Source organism: Prenolepis imparis, unplaced genomic scaffold, assembly GCF_030444845.1.
Source record: "Prenolepis imparis isolate NDT839.2.m4 unplaced genomic scaffold, iyPreImpa1.0 SCAF_1, whole genome shotgun sequence".
Lineage (NCBI taxonomy): Eukaryota > Metazoa > Arthropoda > Insecta > Hymenoptera > Formicidae > Prenolepis > Prenolepis imparis.
In genome coordinates this window covers 7,860,394-7,888,349 of record NW_028141159.1, presented here as the reverse complement: position 1 = coordinate 7,888,349, position 27,956 = coordinate 7,860,394, and the positions used below count along the sequence as shown (strand labels likewise).

The 27,956-nt window shown below is 37.7% G+C and overlaps 1 protein-coding gene and 1 long non-coding RNA gene across 6 annotated transcripts in view; one reads left to right on the top strand and one right to left on the bottom strand.

The window, feature by feature from the left end:
• Kn (EBF transcription factor knot) overlaps positions 1-27,956 on the top strand; it is an 80,193-nt gene that overhangs the window by 14,351 nt on the left and 37,886 nt on the right. For all 5 annotated transcript variants that reach the window (XM_083052985.1, XM_083052993.1, XM_083052968.1 and 2 more), the window contains exons 4-6: positions 1,469-1,524; positions 8,889-8,962; positions 9,460-9,528. In XM_083052985.1, coding sequence (XP_082909111.1) covers positions 1,469-1,524; positions 8,889-8,962; positions 9,460-9,528 — 199 coding nt within the window. The remainder of the gene's footprint in view (positions 1-1,468; positions 1,525-8,888; positions 8,963-9,459; positions 9,529-27,956) is intronic.
• Positions 268-27,956, bottom strand: LOC145944684 (uncharacterized). The gene is made up of 4 exons (XR_014426722.1): positions 27,650-27,956; positions 27,515-27,556; positions 405-594; positions 268-310 (listed from the first exon to the last, which is right to left on the bottom strand). It is a non-coding gene; the product is annotated as an uncharacterized LOC145944684 (long non-coding RNA).

Genomic DNA, 27,956 nt, shown 5'->3' with positions numbered 1-27,956 from the left:
GGCAAACTATAATTACGATCCTGATAACGCGCGATAATAGCGTGCCGATACGTACCCTGCAAATTTCTTAACATTCTTTCAGCGATGTACGCCGTTTTGCGACAGTATTACGAAACGAGAGATACAAAAATTACGGACCTGAAATTTTCATTTGCACATGACATTAAGACGTGAAACGTCTTTGATTTTCTCTAATTGGAAATGTTACATACACCCCCATTACCGCTATAGAAATATTATGAAATAAACAATTTCTCACTCACCGATACACCGTACAACAGCGGAGTTGTAGTACACAGCATACATTGATCTGAAAACAAAATTCAAATTATGTAGATACATATGTGTGTGTCGAATATCTCATAAACAATGTAGTTTAGAAAAAATGTTTTTATATTGCATACCTCACAGTTGCTCCGCTGTCGCCCGATACCTCCCCGAGCCTCCTCCTCCTCTCTTGGTTGACCGTCATTGCTCCTTCGTAACACTCGCGAAAACACGAATAATTACGATTGTCCGAAACTTTATACGGCACTCCCGACACACGAAACTTTACACGGCACTCTCGACACGACGCGTGAATCGCAATGCTACCTGTAACAAATAAAATACATAAATATATTAGAATAATCTTATTATTTCGCATTATAACATACACAATATAAATATAAATATGTAAGCTAGAATATTTAATTAGCAAATTTTCACTTTATTAATATTTTTTGACAGAAATCAGCTGATTAAAGTGTTAATTTGCTAATTAATTTTTAAAACAATACTATGTTATGAAAATTAAAATATGTTTTAAATAATATGTTATAATACTTTAAACTCGATTAATATTTTTGACAGTTGATCAGCTGATTTCTGTCAAAAAATATTAATCGAGTTTAAATTAACTTTATATTATTTTTTTTAATATCATTTTTTTAAGCATAAAACCGAATAATAGCGCGCGTTTATGTTGTTCTAGTGCCTTAAAACGTACTTTGCACATGCGTGGTTATCAACGATCGCCGAATTCCTCAAGTTCGAATTTGTATCTCGTAAGAACATGCAAGGGCATGATAATTAACGCATACGTGCCTTTTGCTTCCTGTCGTAAGATACGGTACTTAGCCTTTTGAAAGTAGAATCAGGATCGATACAAAGAAGGAGAAATATTGTGCATACGTATCAAAGGACAAGAACAAGTCGCTTTGTATCGCCGTCGACTTTAAATACTCCTTAATATGCAACTTTTTCTGAAAGACATACTTTCGGCAGCGATATGCTTGACAAAATTTGGACACGTTTCCATATTCGTCGCATTCCTCTCGTAAACGTCGCGAATTCCTGCCCGAAACTCTTCTTTACTTAATGGAGTTTTTTATCGAGATACGCCAAGGAAGCAAAATTGTATAACGATAATATTGTTTTGATCTGTTATTGATATATTTAAACTAACATTATTTTATCTATTTTTTAGGTGTCAGGCAGGTACAGGATATTTACGTCAGGCTTATAGACTCCGCGACAAAACAAGTAAGTATAAATATTTTCATTTCTAATTTCTAATTTAAATCTTATTCTACTACATTTATTGTGTATAAGTATATTTCTCATTTTATTAATATTAATATATATTTTAATTATCATGACTCTTTTAAAATTTTTTTTAATATGATTTAAAAAATATTACTGTTAAATATTTTAGTACAATTCCTTAACAATTATCATATCATATTGAAAAATAAGTTATATTCTTTTATTTTTATACTATAAATTTCAATATTTAGCTCAATTTCTAAACATATGGTACACAATACATATAACGCGGGATGTATATCTCGTGTATTATATATCTGACAGCAATTCAAGAAAGAATATACCAATCATCTCTCCTTTTACACAAGCATCATTCTCTTTTGCCATTTTTACGCAACAAGACTCGTGCGAAATCGTCGTAGCGATGCGCGCACGTGAACGGGGGTGTTATCATCTCGGCTACAAGCACTTAATTTTCCGGGGGGTTGATTCTTACCCCTCCGGGAAAGCAGGCACATCGCTGCGCGCGGCTGTCCCATCCTGTTATCTGCGCCACGTGGCCAACTCTGCGCGCGGCCCGCGAACCACGTGTTGTGATCCCCGCACCCAGGGACGTAGATCCCCGCACTTCGATAAGGGTGCAAAGAAGGATCACAACCTTCGTGCAAACGCAAATACATGGGCGCGATCACGGTCGCGATAAGTCCTTTTATATTCGTCCGGGGATACTTTTTGGGCAACGACACTCGTGAAAAGTATGTTTCACACCTACGAGATGACACGTAAAGAAACGAGACTATACCGTGCAAGTTAGAGAGAATATGTAAATAAAATAAGTGAACATGAGTACACATACACATAAGTCATAATTTAAAAAATGAGATATATTCATTTTTTTCTATATACTTTATTAATTCTTTCTAAAAAAAATAGTATTTAAAAAACTTTTTTAATTGTGTTACTTTAATGAAAAAACATTATTAATCTATAAGAAGAAGTTATAAATTGTACAAAGAAAAAATATGGAGAGAATGCAAATAAGAAATATAAATTTCTTAAAATTATTTTCTTTCGTGTCGTGACCCGAGCTTCTAACAAGTTTCTATAGATATGCGCACCATTTTAGCAAATTAAATCATCTTGGGGTTGGTCGGTTATCGAGGTAAGAAGAGGGTAGTAGTAGAGTGAAGAAGGAAGCGAAGAGAGGAAGGAACAAGGAGGGTTGGGGAAACAGAGCTGATGTTAGTTTTAGCTGATTAAATTACTAAGCCGCGGTGGCCTTGCACCGGCAGAGACCGGTCCTCAATTCGCGATCCATTCCTTTTATTAATCGGATCCGGGATGTCATAGGGTTGAATGGTTAGAATAGGTGATCGATATATGCATTAATTTTCGAAGCAAATGACGAAATAAAAAGTATATGAATAAAAAGAATATTAAACGCAAATATTAGTTTTAAAATACTAAATTCTATTAATTTACACACATACAATTTGTCTGACATGAGTATCTATATAAAATAATGCAATTTTTTAAAGAGATATCTTGATTATATAGTGAAACATATCACATAGAAACGCTTGTAACATTCTCAAATTACAAAAGAAACGAGAATTGTTATATCTAATAATAAACATGACATATATAATATAAATATAAAAAGAAAGATAAAATTGATATATGTATATGTGCATGTATATATTATAGTATAAATTTTGCATATATTATATAATATTATATATAACTTGAGTAAAAGAAAAATTATATGCTAGAGAAGGAGAAGTAAGTTGAGAACACGAAAAGGAAAAAGAGGTCGAGAGAGTGTTCGAGGACGATTGTCCATAAAGAAAAGAAAAGCGGAAGTGATAGATAGATGCCGAGACACCCTTCTCGATTCTATGGAGGAATCATGCTGGTAAAAGGAGTAGAAAGCTAGGGAGGGCGGGGGAAGAATCGAAAACGAGAAAGTTGCAATTTATACATCAAAGCTTCGATTGAACGCGTCTCCGCCACCCTGCCAGAACGAGAGGAAGAGATATAGACAGGAGAATCGATGTATATTTGCCGTGTCCGTGTGCACCGCTACATACAACGAAGTGCGCCAAGTGTTTAGTAAATCCAGATCGATGTATCTCCCTGTTCATTGTTCTCTAAAAAATTGACAAACGCGCGACGTTTCCAATTCATGATTAAAACATGAAATAAAAATCGCTTAGAACCTATATTGAAATTTCCTGATTTCACACAAATTCACTGATTTAAAAAATTATAACTTCTTCTATCTTGAACAATAGCTTTGATAATGGCTTCAAAAAATATAATAAATTTTATTCTCTTAATAATTATTCGAATATCTATGATTTTTTGTAAGCTCAAAAGAAATTGTATAAATTAATTTCGTAAATAGACATTCATAAAAGCTTTTTACTTAAGATTCGTTTATTGAAGAGATACTTATAATTTAATTTTTCTTAAATCACACACAAAAAAGAAAAAGTTGATTTTTTTTTTAATAAATGCGTATAGAAGTAAATATTTGTTAGAACTATCGTCATTAGTCATTATTTTTACATCGAAAAGTTTACAAGTATTTGTGCAAAAGTCCGTTCCACTTTTCCGACGAATCCTTCACAAGCGCGAAGCCGAGTTACGGCTTGCAAATTGCGATTCGGAAACGCGCCAACTTTTCTCGAGACCGAATCAGGTGCTCGGTTATAAATCCGCAATAATTGGCTACACCGAGTCGGCCGCTGAGCTCGTGGTGAAACCCCCCAACCCTTAAGCTTTTCTTCAATTTCTTCGCTTCTCGCCAAGGTAGATATCTATATCAACGTTCGCTTCCTGGAATTCCAGTGAGCGAAGTACCTGTGCAACGAGACGCAAACGAAAAAGAAAGAGAGAGAGGGAGAGAGAAAGGGATGGAGAAAGTAGGGAAGAAAAAAAAGGGCACAGGATGTTGAGAACCGTGCGTTTCTCGGTGAAATTTCCAGAAAAATACGAGCTGCTTCCCGAGAAAGAAACGAGTTTCGTGCAGCGTGGCTGAACGGCTAACAACGTACGCTTTTAAGCGCTCGGGAGCGAACTTCCGGCCGGCGAGAGGGGAACGAACGAGAGCCAGAATGCGCTTTTTCGCGGGATTAAAAATGCTAAATGGTAATTAGTTCCGGGGATAAAAAAGCATTTACAGGACATGTGTATGGTGGAAGCAGAGAACCGCGCGGCGCCGTTATTCTAAATGAATGAACAACAGGAAATTGTATTTAACCTTTTTAAACTCCATCCGCGCGACGCTGGAGATGCTCCAGTCGTCAATATTTTTCTCACCGTGTCGACTGGATAACATTTGCAAAATATCGAAAAATACGCGTGTTCAATCGGATTATACGAGGATCTTTCATCATCTGCTCGAAGATTTATTTGCATTTTTTCATCTATAATCGACGTGACATTCGTGAAGCCACAACTTAAGTTATCGAATTGAACCTCGCATCAGTCTCTCGAGCATAAAGTGCCTGTAGCTAATACTGAAATATGAGTATTTAACCATAGATTAAGGAAATAATAAGTTTGAGATAAGTTAATCCTAGGCAGATAAGAAGAGAAAGAGAGGCCGACGGCCTCCCCTCAGGCAGTGGACAGTCTTCTAGGGGCGAGGGTAACGTTGTATACATGTATGTACGGGAAGCTACCCAGCCGATATATAGAGGGGGATTCCCAGGGGATTTTTGGAATCGATTCGGGATGGAAATCATTACGGCAGATTTGAATGACTATCTTCGAATTTATCTGCATCCTTCCCTCCTTGCTTTCCACCATCTCCAAGAGAACGACGTTACGTCGTTTTATTACCATGCACGCCGGTTCTTTTTCTACTGCCAAGATACCAGTCTGTTGTCTGCTGATTTCGATAATATAGCAGTATAGCATCCAAAAAGTAAACATAAGATGGAGTATGGATAACATTTTCGCTGGCTTTGATCGTCATCTGATTATTGTTAGATTATTAAAATTGATAAGATGGCATGTGATTGCATTGATGTAGTTACATCATTTCTAAATCTGCAAATATTTTTAGAGATAGTAGCTTAAAAAGCCTAATTCTTAGCTATTACACTTGCAATATGAAAGTTTGACAAGATTACAATTCTAAAAAAATTTTTGTTTTGATGCATTGGCTGCAATATTGTGCAATATGAATTTATTATGATCGGACACTTCGAAGGACCTTCCGCTATAAGTCCTCAATAAGTAATTCCCGTGGGAATTAAGCTGGGCAAGGGCCCAAACATTCTCCTAGTGGGACCAGAAGGCAACGGAAGAAAGGCCCCCGAGGGGATCATACTGACTGGTCGCACCCCCAGGACCCTCCGTTTGATGTCGTTGCCTCCGACTACCCTTCGCCTACTTCAGCTATTCACCCTTGAGACATCTTGTGACATAACCCCGCCATATCCAATAAACCGAGGAGCAAAGAAAGACAGTGGTGCCTTTCTTTTGGCGCACTGGACATGTAAAAATGTAAACTGAATGTACAGCATATTGTCATGAGTCTTTAGAAGTTTTAGATCTCTATATGAGATATAGCTTCTAATGAAAATTTTGAATTTATGTAATATTTTCTTTTATTTATTAATTAAGAAAAATCTTTTTATCGGCTCTCAGTATTTAATAACTAAAATGTGATTCTTAAAATCGGCCACAGAGCCAAGCCCGAAAATTAATTTCTAATTTTTCGGCACGGTATCTCGAATTGAGATTACAACGTTCCATCAAATTAATAATCCTCGACTTATTACAACGGGAAAATAGGCGAGAAAAATATAGGTCCGAAAAGTCGCTGAAGCGGGAATTGAACCCGCGTCTTTCGCTTGCCGGGCGACTTTTTTTTAATTTTTTAATTTATTAATTTAATTAATCGTAATTGTTTCACGTTAAAATACAAATACATGTAAAAATGCAATATATGTTGGTTCTGTTGTGTCTATTTATTTTATTGTTTGTTACACATATTATCAAAAGACAATATTTTTTGTGAAAACAAACAGATAATTTTTCAAAAGAGAGAGAGAAAGAGAGCGAGCGAGAGAGAGCACGTGTGATAAAAGTAATTGCTTACAAATTGTGTTCGCACATATTGCGCGTGTACACAGAATAAACAAAACCGTTCTAACTCAGGTAATAGTCGCTAAGCAAATAATATTGCATGTCACGTCGCACGTGTTACATGGTCTACCAGACAGTTGTGTTTAATCCACTATTATTGCACAACCACATATACAAATACATAAACATCGAAAATTATTACCTTCAACATATTTTTAAATTTTGTTGCAAATTCAGATATTCTTAATTAAACATTAGAAATTTAAATATTCACAGGTTTTACAGGCTGATTTTGAAATATTAATTTCTTCATTATTGTCACACATCGTCATTATTAACACATATAATATTTTAAAGAAATGTTACTAACTTTATTAGCAATTTTTTAAAAATAGTTTTTTTATAATAAAGAAGCTATAAAATGTGCAGCTAATATATAAAATGTTATATAATTTCAAAAGATTTGTTTACATTAGTTTATATTTTATATATATTTTTATAATTGCACAAGTAAATAACTATTATAGTAAAAACAAATTTTTACATTTTTAAATATATTAATTATCCCGACATATTTTTAATAAATATCGCATGTTTTTGTGAAAACAATTCACGTAACAATTACATCGCATTGTCCTTTTAACTATAATGAAGAATTCTGATTCACGTAACAAATGATATTTCACACAAAACTTAATTGTTTAGGTGTAAACACTAGTTTTATCTCGCGACAGGGGTTAATACGTACAAAGTACATATTTATGTTAATTATTCCTAGTACAAATAAGTTCGCATGTCCCTTTACTATTAAGATTCGTAATAGCCGAGCGGCACGTAACGTTCTATGACTTCTTCCTTTGCTCTTACCAAGAACGTGTACTTTTCCCCTGCCATGGTGGGCGATACCCCAAGCTCTTGCTCTTCCGCCATGTTTATTCCTACCCCTCTATTTTCCATCCTGACATCTCCGTTTCGACGCCGGATCCCTCTCTGATTTACCTATTGCGATATACATATACAGCCACGGCGGTTCGTTTACGTTGCAATTCGGTTATTTCGTCCGCATAAATATTTGACGCCATTCTGGAAGTCGCACCTACACGTCGGAACCAAGTGTGTCTGATACCATTACTGTCATACACCGACATTTAACCGGCCAAGCGCGCGCTAGTGGTGCCGTCAACTCGACGAATTCCCTGGGACACTGTATTTCACAATATTTACATTTTATCGCTCTTCTCCGCGAACTCTAGCGATTCAGGTTGTTATGCAAACTACGAAATTGCGTAGAAATCGTGCATACAATCGATACGATTGTACACGTTTGTTCTTTGAAGTTTTGCTCCATCAAACGCTTTCATCTCGCGTTAAAAAGAAATTTTTGAAACCAGCGAAATATGTATAACGCTCAAATTTTCTTAAATCAGAGCAATCTAAATAACACAATCTTAATGTATGTATCGTAATAAATTTTGAATTTATATTGTAAAAAAATGTAAATTGAACGAAACATAAATGTCGCGTTTCTTATCATTAAAGCAGATACGTACATATGACGTATAAATTTAATTTTATATATGGATAATTTCCCTATAACAGCTGCTTTAAGAAATGAGCTATTCTCCTATTTCGAAGAGCTATTTACATGAGATCAAAGCGCGAGCCTATCTATTCGCGCTTTGTTATTCCACAGTTAATCCGCGCGAAGGTTTCCATCGGTAAGTGCACGAATACAGGATAACGACGTGTTGTCATTAAATAAAAATCAATCGCGTGGTCGTGAAGGAGGCTTAACGGATTTGCTTGCGCCGCCCATGGCTTAGTAGTCCTGCGGGGAAAGTAGCCCCTCTTCTCATCTCGCTCCACATACGAGCTTGCTTAATACGTTACATATTTTCCATCGATGGTTGAATTATCTGCCGAACTGGATTACTTCTACATAGTCTGCGTCCACGCTAATTAGCACTTTCCTCTCTTTAAAATAAAATCTAAAAGAAATCTTCTCGTGTGTATCGAAAACAAACAGAATTCACGATAGATGTTACGAAAAAATTCAACAAATAAACAATGGCTATAGTTATATTTATATAAACGCTTTAAAGTTAGCAGAATAAATCTGATAGAAATAGAAATAATTTTTATGGGGGGGAAGCAATGCAACTTATATATACAAAAAGTTATTAATAGTTTACCAGTTACTTATTGCGAGTAGAGAAAAATATTGATAACTTATACATTATACTCTTTTTCTGTTATAGGCAATCATGTACGAGGGGCAAGATAAGAATCCGGAAATGTGCCGCGTTCTTCTAACGCATGAAGTTATGTGCAGGTATGTGTGTTCAAAAATGTTTTATTCTATATTATAAATCATTCTTATAATAGAGGGAGATTCACATATTTCTTTACATAAATATTAAAAGAGTCTTTTCTTATACCTGCTTATATAATTATTTTTAAAATATTAAAGAATTTTTTACTGACATTTTTGATAGTATAAAGTTGTTTCACACTTCAGTTTACGTTATTTGCGTTTAGAAAAATATCCCTCTTCTGTATAGGCAGCCACCCTCGTGGCATAAACATAACGAGGCATACGGGGATGTAGTCGTTCTCCGGGGGTGGCTGACTCATTGTGACCCATGGGACTTCGGGAGCGCACTACCACTAGTTTCCGCTACCTACTTCTCGAATCCCAAGGGTCTCGGTATTTTTTAGGCGAATTCGAAACTTCTGACTCCGCTGGAGCTTTTTATATTCGTATCTCTCTTTAAAAAATTAAATTTTCCCGCATAAGAATAATTAGAAAAACTTGCTCTTTGCTTGCAGTCGATGCTGCGATAAGAAAAGCTGCGGCAACAGGAACGAAACGCCCAGCGATCCGGTCATCATCGACCGGTGAGTGGAATCTGTTATCTAATATTATATTCGCGGAGCAAACGTATCGATATCGCGACCGCCACGATCAGCTTAAACGCACGCGTTTATCTCGCGTGAATTACGTAACGACCGAGTTCTACGATTACAAAAACGCATGACGGAATCTCGATTCGAACGTAACTCGACGAATAGGCATCGATTCCGTAGAACGCCTCTCGTATCAGCTTGTCGTTCACGCTATCATCGTTTTCAACGATCTACGAAATAAGGGGCCAGATAACTCCTCGAAGGAGATTCGCCTGTATAAGATGGAATCCCATGTACCAAGCTCCTAGGACATTTAGGCTTGCAAAATACGTTTTCTACGAGGTGCGACGGGGCTGCCGTGTAGAAGAGTACTCGAATACGTACTCGGGCGTACTTATACATTCTCTACCTTGCGCATGGTGCTGCTCGTCCATGGTAACATAGACTCCCCTTATATATCTACCTCGCTTGTTCGCTCTTTCTCTCGCGTGTACTAGCTCTGTCTCTTCCGGCGCGGCTAACACGAGAGAAGCAGGGTGAGCCTGGTATCTGAATAGGCTATAGAGTGTCCTGAGATAGGAACGGCAGGAAGGAAGAGGTTTCCCGCGGGACCTGGACCGAGATAGTCTTCAGGAGGACATCTTGTGCTCAGGGGTGCTCAACTCTCGGTACGTCGATACGTCGACGGCTTCGAGCTTTCATCCGTATTCGAAGGGATATGTGTTACACGCCGGTGACAGGCAAAAGCCCGATAGGCCTCGCGCGTAACTATTTTTCTACGTCTTTGAGTCTCCCGACGCCTACACCTGTTGGGTTTTAACCCCGATGCCATGTGTGACAGTCGTGTTTTATTCTCCAATATTCGAAACTAACTTGATAGCAATATATAACAAATATATAATGTAATTTAATTTTAACAATATTTATCAAGCTAATCTCTTCGTTTTTAAAATAAAATTGCAAACAAAAAATTGTTTCTTTAAATTTCAAATTTTAAATTTTAATTTTAAAATTTTTAATAATACAATATTTTTGCAATATTTGATGCGTTGATTAAAGCATATCAATGTACGTATTACAGGAGAGTTGAGAAAATAATAGTAGCTATACCCTTCCTGTAAAGATTATGCAATCTCGTAGGCTGGTCCGATCGGTGAAACGATAGAAGAATTAATCTCGAAAATGCTCGTTTGGCACACGACACGCACGCACTCGAATAATGTCGTAACAACCGCGTTGTAATATGAATGCAACCACGATGCGGTCGCGTGTCGTGACGAACGCCACCCTCGAGTTTGTTTCATAGACACAATGGATCATAACGAGAGTAAAATTATAAATGAACAACTTCCGCAAAATTATAGAATTAAATCATTATAATTATTTTTGTCATTTAACAATTAAAATAATCTTACTTTAGCCAACATATATAACATTATACAAATGTTAAATAATCATATAATATATTGATTATGCACTGATATCAAATTATTGCCAATGCAAAATTTATTAATTTATTAAATTTGACTAGATAAAATATTACATAAGTTCAAAAAACATATCAAATTTAATATGTCACATCTTCTCGGTTATTACTGATTTTTAATTTTATATCTTTACAAATAAATATATAGATGCATACACATATTCAAAATGTCTCTTCACTCTTTCTTGTAAATATATGTATGTACCTTTAGTCATTATTTACGGGAATATATATATATATCGGAAAGCTAATAGATTTTTGGTCTCGCACAAAACCACAATGGAGAACGCGAAAGCCGAATTGAGAGAGTGGGCAAAGGGTATCAATGCCACTTTGATTGAGGCGGTCCTGGTCGATTGTGACATGCTCACTCAACTGTGCAGAAAATACAACGCGCTCTCCATCAATTCGGTATATATCTGACTAAAGAGAAAAACAAAGCATCCGTATTCCTAATCGTCATCGTTTTGTCATTCCTTCGCGTCACTTTCGATGCAATATTCGATCGTAATTTTCATATTTAAACTAATACTGATATTCGATGCACAGTAGATTAGATTTATATACTTTTATATACATATTATATAACATTTGATATTTGAGATTTTTTTGAGAATAACTTCAAATATTTCCCATTTATTACGATAGCATTTTCCGTTTTATGCGAAAACTTTTATGACAAGCTTATACATACACACATATTTCAATTGATATTTTTCATTACGGATAATATCCAATTCAAAATTCAAAAATTATAATATATTTCTGTGTACTATGGACACATATTCTGTAAACCGACAAACATATAAATGCAGATTCATAAAAATTGCAGAGATTTTAACTCCCTTCTATTAGGGAACAGCAGTTTGATGTAATCGGTCGATCGATTGATCGAAACGTGACGGCATCGATCGACGATAGGCGGATTGCGAGAGCAGTCCTAGAGAAGCTGGTATTACGCCGGACTCGGAAACCAATTAACATGCATAATTAAAATGGCATTGTCGTAGCCGGACAGCGCCACGGGGCTCCCCCGCCGACTGACGGATCCCCCGGGGGCTAACGGCGTTTCATAATTACGAAAATCCACCCGTCTCCTCCGCTCACGCGTTCCGGTGTCACTCTCTTTCTCCAATTGCCGGTGTCCAGAAACTCTCCCTCCGAAAACAGAGGAACGGAGGGTGGGAGGGGGATGCGTGAAAAAAAATCGGGCATCGGGTCGAACGATGTGCGACGAATAACGCACCCTGTCGCTGCCACAACCAATAAAGTTCGAACAGGCCGGTCGCCGGCACGATTGGCTAACTTTATTTCGCTCAGTGGGCAAGCCCTTAATTTCGGGGCATCGATCATAGCCCTCGTGTATGCGCCCTCCGTGCGCTGCAATACCGAACGGTCTTCCTCTTCCTACGTCGCCTCCTCTCATCCTCCTCATACCAGGCGCGATGACCGTCAGTACCGTGACGCACCATCTCTCCGCTGTTCCCTCCGTCAATTTGATGGATTCCATTTCGGATCCCGCGCGATCGTTTCGCTTCCACCCGTGCCTCTCCGAGGGGACGCTACGGCGAAATTTTGCACGGAAAAAAAAAAAAGAAAATGCTCCAAGGCTGGTGGTCAGCACCGCGATAAAAGTTAATCCGCTGGTGGCGAGCCGGGCAGATTTCAAATCGCTCTACTCGCTCGCGCATGGAAACGTTACATGTTCAATTGAGCATGAAAAAATATTTGGATATGATTGATATCGATATTCTTACAAATATATATATAAATCTGCTTAGTAAAATTTTCTAAGAATTAAAACTGTAAAAATTAAATATAATTTATGATTCGATAATATAGATGCGAGAATACAAACATCGGATCATTGTTTTAATTAAACCAAAGTAAAAAAAATATATAATTCTTTTTTCATGTCTAAAGAGATAATATTTTAGTATAATCAGATAGCAAATTTTATAATTAAATTTATCTGTATCGCATTGAAACATCTTGCAACAAAACTGAAAAAAAAAGAATGGTATAAAATGATAATTTGCAAAAATGAACGACGCGCAGCATGCATCCTAAATATTTTTCATCGTCCCTTTCACTTCTACGATAGCTTTTGCCATGTTCCGTTATGCTCCACATAAATACCGGCTCACGATATTCTCTCTTCTCCGAGGCCAAACGCGTAACAATCAATCGTTACCTTAATTGATTGCGATTGATGGAGGACGCTCGGCCGATTTGACTGACGTCACAATGACATACGGATTGTCAATCAGTCTCGCTTGTGGCGTTAATGCATGCAAATCTGGCCGAATCGTGGCACGTTGTCTCACACCCTTGCAGCGAATCTCCATCAATATGGATTCGATATCAAGGCCGGGCAGGCCGTTTTCTATGCGTTGAAAAGTCTTTCTACGCCACAAACATTGAGATATTTTATTCAATCGTAATTGTCCGTTTCTCTGTTTTGCCAATGCATTCATCTCTTTATTTTTATTTAACAAAAATTGACACTCGCTGACGAGTTTTTCGCACAATCAAAGTACAGTGGCAGAAAACTGCAAAAACGATTATAGCGCTGCATTTTTTATTACTGATGTATTACGATATTTGTATATATATATTAAAATATTTATTTTATTTAGTCATAAATGTATTTACGAATATAATAAAAAAATTGTTAAAAAATGTATATATATTTGTTCTCGTTCGTCATATTTCTTTTCTATGTATTCAACGGGATAATTATTATATGGTATTTATGCGCTTTCCAAGAGCAGCACTGCAAAATACCGGTTTTGTGGAACAAGCGTTGTAGTAAGCGGAAATAGTTTGGTGGTCTGATAAAACTTAATCAGGTGAAAGCGCGGCCAACAAGCAACACATGTCAGATCACATTGCATTAATTCTACTTCACGTAACAAGTACGCACGCGCGTATCAGACAACTTTTCACGAAAATAATCGGGAACGATCGACCAAGATAAAACCAATAATGACAGGTCTCGACTGCTCGCTATAGATGACTTACATTGATAAGGAAAACTTATTAAATGAACGATGCATACTGAAATAAGCCGCCCATTCATTGGTCGAACCAAGCGATCCAGTGGGAAATCTCGCCCGACGATCATAATTAATTTTAGAATCGCCCTCTCTTTTTTAACTTTTCCACACGCGATTGGTTACACACCGAAAATCAGTTTATATCGTGAAATTGTTTTTGCTCCAATATGACATAACGTTCAATTTGACAAATTAATTGTTTGCTGTTTACTACTCGATATTATATAATATCTATAAAATCTATGTTATAATAAAATTGATTTACAGCACTAATAGAAATATTTAAATATCTTCTGTATCATTTTTCGTGGGAAAAACATATCTCTTCTCTCTTGATGACAGTAACGTCAAGCGAAATTATATTGACAGCGTCAGTATTTTTGGTTCAACTGTTTTCAAAAAGACTATTTTCTGACGTGACTATTAAGGAAATCAAAACATAGTGAGTGGTAAGGCACATGGTTGTCTCTCTCTCTTTTTCTCTCTCTCTATATATATATTTTTCTTTCTCTCCCTCCCCCCTCCTCTCTCTCTTGTATGCGAAGCATATGGGTCTCTATGGTTGGAGGGTATCACACCCTCCATTCTCAACATACCCCTAAAATAAATGGACAAGAGTGCGCGTGCACGCTCTTGTATTAAAACGAAAGCGGCTGATCGTTCGAGCGCGAAATCGCCGATTAAATATCCTGATATTTGCACTGCTAATTATTTTTTCGGCGAATCGGGTAAAAAATTGGTAAACACATAAATATCAAAATGTTCTTGTAAAAAAAAATTAGAACAGAAAAGTCAAGGAAAAAATTTACAAATTGTTCCAACGTGTAACAATAATTTTTTGTAAAAGAATAGCCAACTTTATAAAGTTAGAATTTGATAAATTGTATCTAGTTTGTCGATGTTCTTTCCTAGAAGATATAAAATTGTGAATATTAAAAAGATATATGAACAGAAAGGAGAAAATATGTCAATTCTAAAACTGACCCAGTTAGTGACTTTAAAATCGTAAATTCATCCAATTAGTTGATTCACAAAAAATTTGCAGTATCTTCCTGTAACCGTCGAACGAATATACGAAGAGAGGCTGAAGACAGAATTTCTGGCGAGTGATGGACAGAATGCCTAAAATACTCGTTTCGGTCGCGAAATACATTTGGAATCTATATTGGATATTATCGATATCTCGATCTATTCAATTAATTAATGGAAAATTTATGCTAAGCTAAACCTGTCGTTCCATTATGTATCAACAGAATCGATTCTGGAATTGTTGGAACATATCATTTAATACATTTTTTCGTAATCTTGTGCAGAAAAATTATTTGCACACTCTAGTCTTCCAGAAGGTAGAAGATAGAAATATTATCTTCCTCTTATTATTAGGCCCTGCATTCAATAGAGAAAATATTAGGAATAAATATTAAATATTAGGAATAAGAATTATTTTAAAATAATAAAATCGAAAAAACTCTTATATAAAGGGTTTTTCGAATATAAAGAGTTTCTTATTAACTTATTAATCCTTATTAGTTCTTTGTACCTGAATTTATATTTTTATATTAGAGTCTTTTCGATTTTATTATTTTAAAATAATTCTTATTCCTAATATTTAATATTTATTCCTAATATTTTCTCTATTGTGCGCAAGCCCTTATCTTTGCAAAACAGATTTTCTAACATTCAAAACAGATTTTCTATATAAACCAATATAAAATTATTTAAATATCACATTTTTTTACGTCAAGTTTTTAAGAAATTTCTTTTATTATGTAAAAAAATTATTAAAAAATAAAATATTTTACATGCAATAAGCATCAATAAAATTCGGTTAATAATTACAAAATTGTTTTCGATAATCGATGAGTAACAAAATTTTCTTCATAAGAAATATATAAATAAATTGATAATTATATAAATAAATATGTATCTATATAAATTAAGAAATTATTTTGATTTTTGATCTCATTGAAAAAACATCTATTGCACGTCAATTTATATTTTTTAAAGATTTATTTATTTAATCAAATAATTTATCGAAATGATACATTTCCATCGCAGAATCAGTTATTCAATCAAAATCTCTATGCTGTTCGGTACTGTTTTATTTAAGAAATGTATGGATAAGATAGCTTAATATTAACATAGCTTGAAATGAATACAAGGTGCGCGGTTGTACGCGTCGCATACGATAACGAAAGCTCAAGACTTTTCAGAAGTCGTCTAGCAAGTGGACGCTGATTGGCCTACCTTCTATACAAAAAGTAGTAAGTGCAGCTTCACCGTAGCGGTGCGAGAGCCTAGTCAGATACCAAAATGTACCCTGGAGTCTCGTGACGCCATGGAATCTTGGCCGTACTCCGGACTTCGGCTCGATTCCCTTACGGTTATTCCACCTGCCGAGAATTACCCCGATACGGTATCCTTATTTTCGAAGAATATCTTAACAGCTTCCCGCATAGCGTCTGCTATTCTCTCCTTATATTGCCAAGGAAAGGGATAAAATGCGAGGGTGGAAAAAGCGCGGTGCCGCTCTAGCCACGTTTCCACGGCACTCTTTCGATATAGCCACCTTTCTTCCGCTGGAATCCCGTCTCTCTTACTCCCAAAGAGAAGAAACCAATAGGGAGAACCGATCAGCTTAATGCATATTGATGCGCGCCGAGCTAAGTGAGTGAAAAATCGCCATCGATCTAGCTTCCTGGAAGGTAGAAGCATTCTCTTTCTTTCACCGGCGGCTTTCCATCTACTTTCTCGTCGACAAAGCCGAACTTATTTCGTCTTCTCTTTCCGGTTCCTATGCCAAACGAATCAACGTATATCTGCGCATTTTAATTTGCGTATAACTTGAAATTCCACGATCTTAATGTATTTAATTTTATATTTCAGATTTATGAGAGAAAGTAAATTAGTATTTACTCTCAATTTTTCGACTTAATGTTTATATTATTTCTCTTGATTAAATTAGCTCTACAATTTCATTTTTGAAATATTAAATTTACCTATAATTATGATATTATGTGTATGTATATACACATATACGTTTTTAAAAATTGAATTATAAAATTAAATATAAACTCAAATGTTTTAAAATTGAAGTAGAAGGCTTTGGTATTAAATATCACAAGTAAAAAAAATAATGGAGCTAATTAAAAGCCTAACGCGATAAACAATGCACAAATTATTCTCGTTAAAATCTTGTTTATTATGTTTTGATCCTAATTTTCCAGCTTCAGCAAATAATAAAATTAATGATAATCACGCGTGAGTGTCTCAAATGTTTTAATAACTCAACGCGGCGACAACTTGTAGGACGTGTCATTACTTAACGTTTTTGACAATTTCACGCACGTAGGACGATTATTTCCAGCCAATTGGAGGATGAAACTGTTCGGAAAGCGGCCCGTGGCCCGATTCGCGCTAACTCGTTTTCGACGGTGTATCGTATAGGCGGTGGACCCTTGGCATTTTGTAGCGGCACCGAGACGCGGCGTTATATACTCATACCGGCGCTGCTTCTCTATCGGCCTCGTTGGGGTCCCGGCCCGCGGAACAGATGCCAACCGTCACGGCTCGCCGATGGCTGGAAGGGTGCTCCTAGATTGAGACACGGTGGATGACTCTAAATGGCATTCGGTCCTCTGCATTCTCTCCCTCCTACGACCCCTCTCGCTCGCGCTCTCTCGCGTGTTTCACGAAATCGATCTTTGCTTTTACCTCCTTCTACCACCTATTATTCTTAGCTAGAGTTTGCGACACAGCGACACTTTGCGTCCCGAAGGAAGAGCATTTTGATTTTCTCAGCAAGAAACAATCTATTTCGTATTATTGCGCTCATCTTTTACACTGCGTTAATTTTGATTGCACAAATTACTATTAATTTCAATATACAAAGTAATGTTAAAAATGTTTACATGTTATTGAGATAAAAATTTCTGCCGGATACAATGGATAGTAGTTAAGTAATCGTAACACCCTTTTTAATGGATTACGATTCAGCGAGAGAATTGCACGAGCGCAAGGAAGGACTCGTTTGTCTCGATGAAAGACATGAGCAAACAGATCCGAGGGGCGCATCCACTGGGTCGTAGAATGACAGCGTCGGCCGTAGTGGCGATCAATGACGGCGATAGGTTCTTTTGAAAGGCTTTAAAAACGGTGGCGCCCATTGGCCGTATGTCAATCCTTTGGCAAATCGCGCGCGCGACGCAAATTTAGAACGGCGGTGGTGAATGAAAGAGAGAGAAAAAGAGGAAGAGAGAGAGAAACGAGAGAGAGAAAGGGAACCCCAGATTCTCTCCACTCAAAACAGGTGGTTACCAGCGAGAAAGAGAAAACTAGAAGGGACTCCACTGCACGGAGGCCACTTGAAGAGTCGCGTGGCCACTCAATTACTTTCTAGGGCCTCTAAACATCGGGCACGTACCAATACCCGGATTGCTGCGGGCACGCTCGCACACGCTGCAATAAGGCAAAGTGGAACAACATTTCCAATCTGCGTGACAACCAATAATGTCGCAATTTATAATTCACAAGATTATGATCGCGTACTTATTTCTTTTCCAATATCTAAATAATAATTAGTTGTATTTTTTATATTATATTTTATTAGAAATTTATCATCTTGGAAAATATATTTTATTTTTAGTACAATTGAATTTTTTTTTTTAGATAAAAATTATTATAAAAAGAACTAATCATTGCATTAAAATTAGAAAATATTTGAATTAAATATTGTTTTTGTAAAGTAAGATAACGATAAAATATCCGTTTGTAATTAAATGAATTGAATTAGCATTAGACGCAGGAAGAGTCTCGCGGTTTACGATAACCTCAGCATCGATCAGTAGGTGACTTGCGTGCGACCACTGTAAGGGATTGCGGGTAGACGATTACAAAGCTCCTCAGTCTTGTGACCGCATCAATTCGTGTTAGATCCTTTTGCCTAGAAGCTTTCCGCAGAAATCAAGACCGCTTCCCCGTCATCCGGTTAATAAATATTCCAGAAGGCAGAGATCTCTTCGTAAAAAGGAAATTATATGTCCTCTTCTTCTCCGCAAGTGGTCTGTGTGCAGAAGCGAAAGAATCTGAAAATCCTACATAGCAGACACACCGGAATAGTAGATTGACATCTTGGAATTCGCGACTCGGTTTATCGGTAGCACGCAGACGTCGCACACGCACACTCGTATATGCTCGTTCCCTTTTGCACACGCTCGCTAAAGCTGCATCGACGTATACGAGCAGGTAGCATGACACAAGAGCCAAATAGTTGGCATAGCTTGGCGCCTCTCAGCTATCCATCAGAACCGAAGAACCACCGAGAACCCTTTCTCCTTCCTGGAGCATCCTGTCCTCACCCTGTCTTCGCCCATTCTCGCCCCCTTCCCCGCTTCCCCGTCTTTGCCTTTCTTCCGCCTGCTCGTCGCCCGTTGTATATCGTTCTTCAGCAACGCAAAAGGGCCCAGTCGTACCGGGAATCAAACGGTGAGTTTAAGAAAAACGGAAAGTCTTTGCGCGCCTGTCAATCAGACGTCCACGGTTTTGCACCCATCTGGTTAATGATGATCCACTGCTTTATCTCGCGAACGTCTGCCATTCTCCTCTCAGTCGGCCTAACACGGCCCGATGAAAATAAGCGCGATTGTCGCAATGGAACGTATATATCGCGGAACTTTGAATCGCTAGAATCTCCCGGACGATCTCGAGAACTTTTTTCAAATCGCTATCGTCTACCGTCGATCCATCACAATGATGTTTAATGCACGATGCGTCCATTGCGTGAACAAAGATATTGACGAATTTATAACGCGAAGTGTACAAATCAATCGAGATAATCAATTTTATTAAATTGCTAATTAATCCACGTTCTCTCTAAATAATCTATTTTAAATAATGATTAAAAAAAACATTCTGTTATATATTGATTAATGTTTTTCTGTGAATAATTGATAGCTTCTTTTCGGAAATTAGAAAATTATGATTGATAATAATAATTGAAAATTTAATGACAAAATATGCTGCATTTGTATTTTTGGAACTAGCTTTTTATGTATTAATATTTTCAAAATATTCTCTACAGAGATTTAATATTCTATTTATCATAAAATTCGTTTTTAACATTTTAAAGAAGTGTGCTCTTATACGCATGTATATTTCAAAAACACTTTCACCAATAAATTTATCGTTTTTTTTCCTCTGCATCGGACTTTGCACTCAAATATGGAGTGACAAAACTAGAACGGTATCATTTTGCCGGCGCACGAAAGCTGGGGCGAGAAAATTTTTCGTGAGCGTCCGACCGTGTTACCGAAAGGGACGATCGATGCGTCGAGATTTATGCGATTGATTCGAACGGAGCGGAGTGACGGTACAAGGAAGCGCTCTTAGTCCTGGTGTCTCCGCTCCTTCGGGAATACATCTCCCTTCGAAGCGCCTGTGTCCGAAGGATCTCTATAAATTTGCATGTAGAATACTTGCGGATATTCTCACGAGCGATAGGTGCGGAGGATAGCCTGTCGCATCTGTCGTCGCGCGTTACGTGAGCGCTGCCGCTTCTCTTAGGACTGCAATGCCTAATTTCATTTTGACGAGACCCAGAAGCCGTCACTTTACACGAAATTCGAGATGCTACGGAAACAAACGAGCCATTTGCTTCTCGTCGATCTCGGTATTTTCGCACACGTATTAGAAACAAATTTATTGTACATATGACATATATAATATACCACTTGAAAAGAATGCATCGCAACACAAAAATTTGAAAATATATGTCACATGCTTTAAACAGTAAATTTTCTTTCCCAATAAAAACTAGATCGATACTGAAATATGTTGGCTTCTTAAACAGAAAATAGAACAAAAGGTAACCACGAGAGAAAAGAAATGAAGAAGAGAAGAGCTGCGTGGGCAGTTTCTGTAGACAAAACTCATGAATATATTGTCTATCGAGATTTTGTGGTTCAAGTATATAAATACTGCGTGAGAATTGGAAATTGTACATAGAAAGATCGCAAAGCAGATCTTATACATTCTCGTTTGGGATACAAACAAAGCAGCCCCACCGGTGAGAGAGGAAAGTATACCAGGACCTACTGTCCGTCCTTTGCGAATTCGCTCGGACAACCAGCCATCAGTATCGCATCCCCGGGTACATTCGCCCATTCGTTGGGCCGACTGGCTTTCCAGACTTCGGCCGTCGAGGGTGGACAAACCAGGCTGACCGGTTGCTATGGCGACCTTATGGATTGATCCGAGCAAATATCATCTCCGAAGACGCCCGAAAGAATCGCCGGATTTCAGAGAATAGCTTCGGCCAGCGCTCGTTGAGTTTCTTTCCGTTCCTCCGCGTCCTTCCTTCTTCCTTTCCTCCTTTAAGTCCACCGTTCCACCGTACGGTTCATACCCTCTCAGAAAAAAAGTCTGAGGAAATTTAGACGATCGAAGCTTACATCACATAATAATTGTTCACTTCGATTGCTTGTTTCTCGTGAAGAGTACTTATTTATTCACTTAATATATCATTCAACCAGAGAAAGTATCAAAAATGTCCAATATAAACTCTCTCTGACGACAATAAAGTTTGGATAAATCTTGATTAATTATTCCATATTTTGAAGATATCATATTTATCGAATTGTCATTTAGTATCGCTCGACTACTTACAATCATCGATGATTTAAAGTTTACAAGATTGGAAGGAAAAGTACGCACATATCTGTCACGCAGGAAATTAAATGCCCGACGACGTATTAGCGAAAGAGACGCTTCAAATGATACAAGTGGTACGTAACAATGACTCGGCCTCGACAACGTTGTAGTAAATAATGTAACCTTGTAAAACGACGGAATGTATCGGTGCTGGTGAGTTAATAGCTGGCCTCTGGAGGAGCTCGCACGACGACGACGACGACTATAAGCGCGATGAGTGATTCAGCGTGCGTCGCGGCTGGATCTCACTCTCTGTCGTCTTCTGGGTTAGAGAGCTACGGCGGTTCTCAACGCGATCTGCCAAGAGAATCCAGGATGACGCCTGGCGAGATGTCCTACGGGGAGACCACCCACGGGGACAACGCTCCATATAAAGCGTCCCCGCGAACGTTGCACCGGATTGTCGAATCATTGCCATCGGCGCAGGCGGCGTCGGCATTCTTTCCGTTTTAACTTTTTTTCGCGCTGGCTCCTTATGCCTCCGTCTTTTTCTTCTTGGACGCGCGCGATCTCGGTATCGTCGTCCATCCGCCTTTCTTCCTCTATCCACCTGCGAGCCTCCGATCTTCCCTTCCCGGCACCGTTTTTCCCTGTCTCGTATCTTCCGCTTCTTCTTCTTTTGTTTCCCACTTATCCGCATTTCTTTCTTCATTATGCTCTCGTTCATCTCTCGTTTAAGTCTCCCCCCCCCCTCCTCCCTTCTCCTGCGTACATTTTGTCCTTGTCTTGCTCAAGACCTTTTATTAGATTTCTTCCTGTTCATGAGAATTATAAATTAAGCTATTACATGTGCGTTGGAAGTTTCTTGCGCGACTTTGAGCGACTTCCTATGGAAATTTCAGAGAAAATTGCTGATTTAAAAAATAGCCCGTTTAAAATTCATCCTCGAGTCGAGTTGTCTTATGAAGTGAATATCCGATTATTCGATCCGACACCTGAATTTCCTTTAAAGAGCTTTTTTGCACCACTCAACGAGGAGGAGGCTCAGTGTCATACATAACTTTTTCGCGCCTACCGATAATCGCTCGTAGGATTGCAATGTCGAAATGAGTGTTGAATTTCCTTCCTTGGTGGGCACGTGGTCGTTGGAAATTCAAGTGATGCTATAATTAATGGCCGACCGATGAAGAAGCGGCCACTTCTTGCAAGCGTCGCGGGTTACCCTAAGACGCTCCGATGGTGTAATTAATCAAAGCGTCGACATTCTTTTTCGCTCGATTATACAAAAGCGATTTTTGTTTAATTTTCCTCGCCGCACGTAACAGACGGTCTTAAAAGACTTGTTATCTTTAAAGTCAAACACTTAAAGGTTCAATTTGAAAAGAAATTTCATAATGTTATCGTTTCAGATAAATAAAAAAAATTAATTAATTTAAATTATAATTATATATAAATATTTAAAAACTTAAAGAAAGTAATATTGTTTATTCCAAAAAAAATGCAGAAATATAAAAATTGGCAAAATTATGAAAAAAATATAGCGGTATAAATTTTGACTATAATTATAAGAATTTTTTAAAACACTAATATATATCCATTGTGTAGACAAAAGTGACATAATTAAAAGAAACTGTAAAAGTCACTTTTAACGACTTATTTTCGCCATAATTCTTGGCCCTTCGAGAGTCTTGAAACCGATGTGCGACTTTGTTCCACCATGCAGTTGGACGAGCAGACTGTAACTTCCGGTTAAGTCAAACACGGAGTAAAGTCGCGCGAACTTCGGACTTGGCAAGTCCCAATGAGGCGTATAATGCCATTAAAGAGAATCTTATTACGCTACGGCACCCTCACGCGCCTCTTACAGCGGACGCCTTCGCTTCACTGCAACAAGTACCTACCCGCGTAACCTGGTAATTAAGTCCCGATTAATTCTCCGCTTACTTTGTCTGCCAAATGGCGCGAGACAAGCCGGCTGTGAAGAAAATTAAGGTCGCAAGACGGAAAAGAAAAGTTGCCAACAACGAGAGCATATATGCATCGATTGAGAACCTCTCGAGAGATTGATCACATTCTGACGGAATCGCTGCTGAGTACGCGAGGGACATAACTAAGTCGTTGAGCCATAATAATATTCGCGGTCGGATGCTCTGCTGTCTTGTACGAGTGCACACAATCAATCCAACTACGGTTCATAAACAAGAATGTATGAATTACCCCGTCGATTCTCTCTTTAAAAGGTGAAAATCGTATTTATATTGATCTCTAATAATTTGATAATAATCAAGTAAAAAGGCATAATTATAAAAAACTAAAATTTATATAAAAAAAAATATTTAATCCCTCAAGTGACATATAAAAATTGTTGTTAAATTTTATCAAATCCAAAATCAGAAATATATATCGTTATAGGTACACATAAATCAAAAATTATATATATTTCGCGATATATATTTCTAGCAGGCATACATTTGTTTGTCAAGACACTGTATATGAATGAAGCTATCTTGCTATCGTTTATTATAAAATATTCATTTTTATCGTGCATTGTATGTGAATCAAGTATTCGCCAAGTTTAGTTGCACAAGTACGGCCGGCGGCTAAACCTGTAGTAAACGATAGCAAGGCAGCCTCATTCGTCGACCGAAGCCATGGACCGCCGGCAAAGGGTGATTCCATGATTAATGTTACAAACAACGATACAACTAACACGCCATCCACCTCCGGAGCTGCTCGTTCCCAGCCTTGTTGGTTCGGATAAGTTAACTTCCCGCGTTATATTGTGCCTCCAAGTTAACCGCGACAACTTTGTGATATTTTGCGCGTATAAAATACAAAATAAGATATATCCGCATATAAAATAACGTTCGTAAAATAAATCAATAATAGTAAATCGACGATTGAAAATATATAAAAACGATTGTGTACAAATTTCTTTCTTACAAAAAGAGATACTTGTTAAGAATTCGCAATAAAACGTTCGATTATATAAAATTCGGAATTTTGACGAATTCTTTCGCATTTCCACGTACCTATCCGCTTCGCCTTTAACAACGATAAAGTGCACACGATGCTCCCAAAAGCCGCTCGTAAATCAATACGAACTCGAAAATAACTTCGCAATAATTCACCCGAGCGCAGAGAATCCACACCAACAGCCCCGTGCGCGTTGAGAAATTAAAATAAATCAAACTTATCTGTTGCTCGGGCCACTTGCCGGTGATCTGGCGCGTGTATGCGTGTACAAACAATCTAGTCTATGAAATTCTTTGTACTCGTGTGTGTTTCCATGTATATTCGTGTACACGAGTGTATCGTATGAGACTAAACAGCACGCGATAGACCGCATCGGTATACAGATATTTTCTTCAGTATTTCTCTCAACTGTCCTAGCATTAGTATAAATAATGAGCTTTGTCAAAGAATTGAATGGCTTCTAAATTCTCAAGCACTTGATATTTTATCAATCAACGGAATGCGACAAAATAGATAATAGAGATTTAAAGTCTTTCATCGCTCTCTTTATTAAAATTAACTGAATGTTATTAGAATTAACTGAATGTCGGTGAAAGAGACGAATTTCTAAAAATTTTCTAAAACGCAGAATAAAGTGAGTTTCTTAAAGATAATTTATTAAATCTCATGTCTCTCTTCAAAGGCGCCAAAAGAGAGAGGCTGCCGTTTATGAATCGAGGAGCATTCTTCTCGGATTGCTAAGAGCGTTCGCGCTACTAATTGTAAGACCAAGTTCCGGAGCTAGGGCAACGACTTATCCACCAGTAGCTCGGTAAATTCAGCCATCCCCGTGAATAAATACGGTTAGTGGCCAGCCAAGGCCCCTTAGATCCCTTTGACCGGAGGGGGCACAGTGTACCGGGGTGGTAACTGGTAAGTGCCTGGGGCGACCATCTGTGCCCTTCTGCGCCTACGCTGCCACGTGGATTGCGCTACCGTTTATGCGGCATTTGTTGCAGCTACGCGCATACATTATCGCTAATGTGTGTCGAGCTAGGCCGAGCACGCGGCGTCTTTAGCAGGAAGACGTAAACGGGCAAATAGAAATGGAATTTAGGGGAATCGGAAATTATTTGCGCTCGCGAAAGTCCGCTTTGCTCGTTAGAACGTTTGTTGTATGATGTTATTTCTGCGCAGCAGTGCATTAAATGCTTTATGCGCGTATGTGCTATATACTTCTCTCCTTCTATATCATTATTTTTATTATTACACATAAATATAGTTTTACGTAACCTGTATATTTTACGTAAAATTTCTTATCGAACATGTGAATTTTATTTGTCTGTCTTAAGCGTCGTTACCGTGTGTATTCAAAGGTGTTACATTATTCAGACTAATTCCTCGTTCTCCAACCGCGAAAACTCGTCCAGCTGGCGGGGGAGCGCCGATCTTTATCTACGTGCGACCACGTTGTAACTTACATGGACACCAATCGTGACTAATTAACCGACGATATCGATCGACGTCCCGTCACGGCAAAACAACGGCAGGAAGAATCGCGAGCAATCGCTTCGATTAGTCCGATAAGCCGCTACCAGGCTAGGCTACGATAATTTCGCGACGCTAGTTACGGCGATGGTCGGTGGTTATACGTGTCTCTCTTACATTATTATCTGTAATAGCCTGGCCATGACTAACTCGTGCACGAGCACGCGGTGCCGAACGACCGTGGCTCGTCCGCGATAGCGCCTCGCTTGTCCGGCGTCTGCGAGAGGGGCGTATACCCCGGGTGTCAAGTTACACCACTATGGCTTGGTGACGCTACAATCGTTCTGTCACCCTCGACCAAGTCCCTCTCGCATCATCAGTGCTGTCGGTTATCGTTATCGAGACCCTACTCTCCGACTTATATAAGACTGCCTTCACGTATAAAAAAAAATTAAATAATTCTTCATAACTTTCGAAAGTTCTCTCAATTTTGAAAATTTTAATATTCAATATTTGTCAATAATAATAATAAAAGAAAGATACGCGTATTGAGCTGATTACAATTTAGCCTCATATTAATATCAATTTTTTTAGTAAAGATATAGAAACAAAATTGCAAAATTATTTTATGCATTGAAGTAAAAATAATCATCAATTCATTCCTTTTCATTCCTTTCTAAAAAAAAGACATGTTAAGTCGATTCTCGCAAGTATTGTTACCTCTTTTCTGCGATGTTGATTGGCTGTCTCGATTCGCGTTGTGCGTTATATTTTATAGCATCGAGAGGCTGTCATCGCGAAGGTTAGCAGTTTGACAGTTTGTTCAAAATAAAATTAAATTAAATAATAATATGTTTTAAATAATATGTTATAATAATTTAAACTCGATTAATATTTTTGACAGTTATCAGCTGATTTCTGTCAAAAAATATTAATCGCGGATAATGTAATATAACATATTATTTCAAACATATTATTTTATTAAATTTTATTTTGAACAAACTGTTAAACTACTAACCCTCGCAATGACAGCCTCTCGATGCTACGAATATAACGCACAATGCGAATCGAAACAGTCAATCAGCATCGCGGAAAAGATGCAACAATACTTGCGAGAATCGACTTAACGTGCCTTTTTTAGAAAGAGATGTTATAATATTTTAAATTCGATTAATATTTTTGACAATTACCAGCTGATTTTTGTCAAAAAATATTAATCGTGGATTAGATATTATAACATATTATTTAAAACATTATTTTAATATTTTCAACATATTATATATACCCAACATATTACATTACCGCTATAGAAATATTATAAAATAAACAATTTCTCACTCACCGATACGTGCAATAGCGGAGTTGTAGTACACAGCACATTGATCTGAAAACAAAATATTCATATTATGTATACATATGTGTGTGTCGAATATTTCATAAGCAATGCAGTTTAGAAAAAATGTTTTATTTTGCATACCTCATAGTTGCCCCGATGTCGCCCGATGCCTCCCTGGGCCTCCTCCTCCTCTCTTGGTCGACCGTCATTGCTCCTTCGAAGCATTCACGACACTCGCGAAAATACGAATAATAACGATTGCCCGATACTTTACACGGCACTCCCGACACGCGAAACTTTACACGGCACTCCCGACGCGCGACACTTTACACGGCATTCCCGCTACCTGTAACAAATAAAATGCATACATATATTAGAATAATCTTATTGTTTCGCATTATAACATACACACAATATAAATATGTAAGCTAGAATTAACGATAGATAT